Here is a 4982-nt window from a genome sequence, read left to right as displayed (position 1 = left end):
AGAATTTGGACGCGTTGGGATCCTTCTTGTGTTTGGTTCCATCGGTGGTGCTGTTTATTTTTTGTTTTTGTTTTTTGTATGTTCATTACCTTTGGGGATGTTTTGTTTTGGATTGGGGACGGATTAGCTATTGTCCTCCTTTCCGTACGGAAAATTCTGTAGACTTTTGTCTATACAGCCGGAAGACTTATCTTTCTGGTCAATGGACCGCGGCATAGTCTGTCATATAATTAGTTCTCTTTTTTGAAGGGCGACGGAGCAATCCCGTTTGATGCATCTCGAATATCTGTTGTTTACTTCTCGAGAGTCATAGTTCTCTTCATAGTTTACTTTGTGCTCTTTCCCTGAAGAGTCTCAGTTATTATGTAGGAGTTTATCTTCGTTGCGAATTTCATGTGGATACTATTTATCAATATCATCAATAATACATATTTCGTTCTTAAATTTTTTTTTATGTAAACGAGCACTGAAAGAAAATAATACCACAACGGCGGTTCGAATATGTATCTCTTTACATTTTATAATTTTAAATTATCTCAACAAAAATATTTAAAAAAAAAGTCAGTGATTTATTCAAAAGAAAAATATAAAAACTTTCATATGGATTTGAAACTTAAAATCATAACTACAAAGTGAGTTTAGATTAATATTTAAAAATTACACATAAGTTGGTTTAGAGTGGTAAATACTTTTAATATCATATGTATTTGATTTGTCCAACGAAAATAAAGACGAATTCATGAAAATCTAGTAATCGGAGACACTTTAAAAAAAATATGAAATAAAATAGAAAATAAATACGAAAAACACAAAACTATATGAAAATCACATTGATGTGATTTTAACAAGATGGAAAATAAAAAGTGACGTAGCTAATACGTAGATTAGTTTAGATATAGAGGATAAATTGAGTATAAAAGAATGTAAAATATATTAGCTACTATATATGATTATTTAATTAAAAAGTTCAAAACGTTAAACAATTTTTGTACTGTGTATGTGTGATTAGCTTCTACAATTAATTATTAGGGTCAAGCGGCTAAATGACCAAATAAAACTTAATGATTTGCAAAATAACCAAAGTTTATCAAGTATAAGCAAAATAGCCAAACTGCGATTAATCCAAGCAGGATTAAATTTAATCCAGACAGGATTTCTGGATTAAATTTAATCCAGGCAGACCTGGATTAAATTTAATCCAGAGATTTTATTCAGTCTTAAAATTTAATCCTCGACCTTCTTCGATCTCCAACTTCTCAGACCTCCTTCCAGTCACCGCAATCGCGCAGATCTTATCTCCCGTCGGACTCTCCGTCACGGCGGCGAAGGCGAGGAGATCGACGGAGATTCGGGACTCTCCGTCACTCTACGGCGACGAGGAGGGCTTCCTCGCTGGAAAGGTTCGTCGCCGGCATTTTCCTGGCGCCGGAGCTCCTGCCCTCCCTCGCCGGCGAGATAGTCGCCACCGCCCGCCACATGGCCGACCACCGCCCGCGACTGGGCCCCGCGGTGCTGCGCATGGGAGTCGAGATGGTCCTCCCGGTCGACAGAGAAGAGACTGATCGGTTTCGTTCCGGCGAGCGAAGAGTTGATCGAAGGTCTGGAGAGAGTGGTGGCTGTTTTGCCTAACCTAATGAAACTATGACTATTTTGCAAAAGCCATAGTTTGAATTGGCTAGTTCATGCCATTTTTTCTAATTATTATTATATCGTCTAAACCATAGCATGGTTCAAAGATAAAAAAAAAAAAAAAAAAAAAAAAAAAAAAAAAAAAAAAAAAAAAATCAGCGACAAAAATACAAATTAGGAATTTTCTCGCTCTTGTGCAAACTGCGAAAAGGTAGCTCTTGAGAGACTTGGTAATGATAAATTAGAAGGAGAAAATAGATCAGTACAAACTTTAGACAGAATATATGATACAAGTTAATGTTCGTGGATCAAACATAAAATAGAGTTAATATTTTAGGAGAAAAGGTACTTAACACGTTGATACAAATCAATACATTTCCATCATTTCATTAAAAATAAAAACCATAGCATTTAATTTATAAAGCTTTATTGACATGTCAAAACCGCCGAAGTATACGAGAGAGGGATGGGAAAACACGAATTCTTTTTGGACATAATGTCCACACGACAAAATGGTCCTTAAAAGAATGCCCAATAGAAGCGAAAAGTGTAACCCAAATACCTAATGTTAAAGTTATTATAATGTTAATATAGTATACGTGGCATAAGGCCGGCACCAAATCTCTTTGACCTCAAAACTTGCATATGTCAATGTCTCATATCCCCTTGAAGGTATTATAAATATACGATACTGATCCGCTTCTTTCTTTCAAATCAACAAACTAATACTTCATTTTCTTCAATATCCGTAGAAATCAAGGACGTTTTCTTGTAAGGACCACAAAAAGCTTCTAAACGGTGATCATAAAGTAAATTGAAACCCGCCAAAAGAAAGTACGAAAGGAAAATGGGAAGAGCACCGTGCTGCGACAAAAATGGACTCAAGAAAGGTCCATGGACTCCTGAAGAAGATATCAAGCTCATTGACTATATTCAAGAGCATGGTCCTGGAAATTGGAGAAACCTTCCAAAAAACGCAGGTATATATATCATATGAACATGTAAATTTACGTATTTTTTTATTTTTCTCTTAGCATGGTTTTAAATGAATTGTTGTTCATGTATATAGGGCTGGAAAGATGTGGCAAAAGTTGCCGCCTCCGATGGACGAACTACTTGAGACCTGACATCAAGAGAGGAAGGTTTTCATTCGAAGAAGAAGAAACCATTATTCAACTCCACAGTGTCTTGGGAAACAAGTATGTTCGCTATAACTTATTGTCACCAACCAATATATTAGGAGCTTTAGTTTTAATTAGTTCTGTTTGTGACTGTTATTAAATAACTTAATAAGTTCTATACTTGTTAGAAAAGAACCTAATTTTAGATCTAATAATATTATATTTAATTTTGTTATGATTAGGTGGTCAGCTATAGCAGCTCGCTTACCAGGAAGGACTGACAATGAAATCAAGAACTATTGGAATACACACATCAGAAAAAGACTTCTGCGAAGTGGAATCGACCCGGTGACTCACTCTCCACGCCTCGATCTTCTCGATCTCCCGTCAATCCTAGGATCGTCTCTCTTTAATCAATCGCTTCTCGGTCTTTCAAATCTTTTCAACCCTGAGCTCTTGAGACTAGCCTCAACAATCATGTCACTCAACAAAGAGAATAATGCCAATTCATTGCAAAACCCTAACCACTTCTTCTCTCAGAATATCAACAACCTCCAAGGATACCAACTTCCACAACTCATACAGCCAAACATTAGTGATCAATTCCAGACTCCGATGGCACAAGTCATGCCAGCTCATCCCAACGCTGATCAAAACCCTAGTATGTACCACGTCCAAGAAAACAGTATCAATGCTAGTATTTCGGAAGACCTAGTCGCCGATTATTTGCCGGAGAAATCGTATTTTGAGAACCTATTGGAATATGCGGACAAGGGCTTTGGGTTCGAATCTGTTTTATCAACGCCGTCGACGAGCGTGTCCCCGTTGACTTCCATGTCAGCCACGGAGGACGAGAAAGATAGTTACAGCAGCGACTTGTTGAAGTTTGAGCTACCGGAGAGTTTGGACATCAGCGATTTCTTGTAAATTTAATTATTTCTCTCGATAGATTTGTTTTTTTTATTGTTATTTTTTTGTATGACTATGTTTTGAACATATAGATACAGACTACTTCTGTGTATCTATTCGATACTGGCTTTCTACACACACATTTTTTTAATCATTATCTTGTACCTGCTAAGGACCTAGACTATTTGGAGTGTTGTTGATATTTTGTCACCACCATACGAATATTTAGCTATAAAGGGATCACGAAATTCTTTGGCTGATTTTTTATATTCTTTTATAATTCATATGGAACGTACTATACACCCGAACGTATGAATTGTTGTCATGAATCGTGAAATTTTTAAAAAATTATTATAAGTGCTAGGTAACGTATACATTACTTGAACTACAAAAATATGTGGATGGATTTTTTCTCATATTGAGAAAAATAACACCATTACCTACTACGTGAATAGTATGTTGGTCTCAAATTTAAGTGACAAGCAAATTTATTATCAAAGTATATTGATTTTGCAACATTCTAATCACTTTAAAAAAAATATAAGAGAAATTATACTAAATAAACCACATCAAAGTTAAAATTGCAATTTAACTGTTGTCGCTCATTTTCGGAGACCGATTTAGAGACTCACGGTTCGACTCAAGGCCGAACCAAATGGTTGCGTTCGAGCCTAAGATAAGAGTCAAGAACTCGATATCCCGAGTTCGTCCCAAGATGTGATGGTCTCTCACGTCATTTAGAGATCTTGAGTTATGGGTCGAGGTCCATATATATAGAATCCTTGAACATGCTTTTAGGGATTTAAGGAGCCCTCAGGGATGTCTTGGTAGCCGACTGGCCTGGTGGCTGAGCGGCTGGGTGGCCTGGTGGCCAAGTGGCCAGGTGGCTTGGTTGCCGAGTGGCCAGATTGCCGGACGGCCGAGCAGCCTATAAGCCTAGTGGCCGAGTGCCCGGATGGCCGGACGACCGAAAAACCTAGAAGACTAGTGGCTCAATGTCCTTTCGTTTTGCGTAAGTCCATCGTACCAACCCCAAACTCTTGTTTTTAATGATTCGTCTTATTTTTTAGGAGGCTCGGGACGGACGAATAACTTTAGCCCCCGAGTTTATTTGGTGGATAAAATCCGAGAGATAAAGTCAAACAGACTTCCATTTGTCGTTGTATTTGGGGAGGTCACTTTAGGATTGTTAGGAATTAGATGTTGGCATTGGTGCCCCCACGAAGAGTAGTAGTTATAACTTATATACATTTGATGTAATAAAGTCTCACGAAGACTCTTGCTTGTAACTGCTGAATAACTAATAAAGAGTTGAAACTTTCA

The 4982-nt window shown here is 37.3% G+C and overlaps 1 protein-coding gene across 1 annotated transcript; it reads left to right on the top strand.

Annotated features, from left to right (window-relative positions):
• Window positions 1-2363: 2363 nt before the first annotated feature.
• On the top strand, window positions 2364-3869 carry LOC149408080 (transcription factor MYB41-like). Its single transcript, XM_089616212.1, has 3 exons — window positions 2364-2609; window positions 2699-2828; window positions 2993-3869. The coding sequence occupies exons 1-3, from the start codon at window positions 2477-2479 to the stop codon at window positions 3675-3677; spliced, it is 948 nt and encodes a 315-aa protein (XP_089472338.1). The 5' UTR covers window positions 2364-2476; the 3' UTR covers window positions 3678-3869.
• The last annotated feature ends 1113 nt before the right edge of the window (window positions 3870-4982 follow it).

The sequence above is a fragment of the Urtica dioica genome, chromosome 1, assembly GCF_054948205.1.
Source record: "Urtica dioica subsp. dioica isolate 48M chromosome 1, U.dioica_male_clone48M_v1_H2, whole genome shotgun sequence".
Classification (NCBI taxonomy): Eukaryota; Viridiplantae; Streptophyta; class Magnoliopsida; order Rosales; family Urticaceae; genus Urtica; species Urtica dioica.
Note: the sequence above shows the minus strand (reverse complement) of the source record. Positions and strands in the feature narration are given on the sequence as shown.

Coding starts and splice junctions, on each gene's coding strand:
- LOC149408080 (XM_089616212.1), top strand. CDS start 2,477: ATGGGAAGAGCACCGTGCTGCGACAAAAATGGACTCAAGAAAGGTCCA. Junction 2,610..2,698: donor AAACCTTCCAAAAAACGCAG/GTATATATATCA, acceptor TCATGTATATAG/GGCTGGAAAGATGTGGCAAA. Junction 2,829..2,992: donor CACAGTGTCTTGGGAAACAA/GTATGTTCGCTA, acceptor TGTTATGATTAG/GTGGTCAGCTATAGCAGCTC.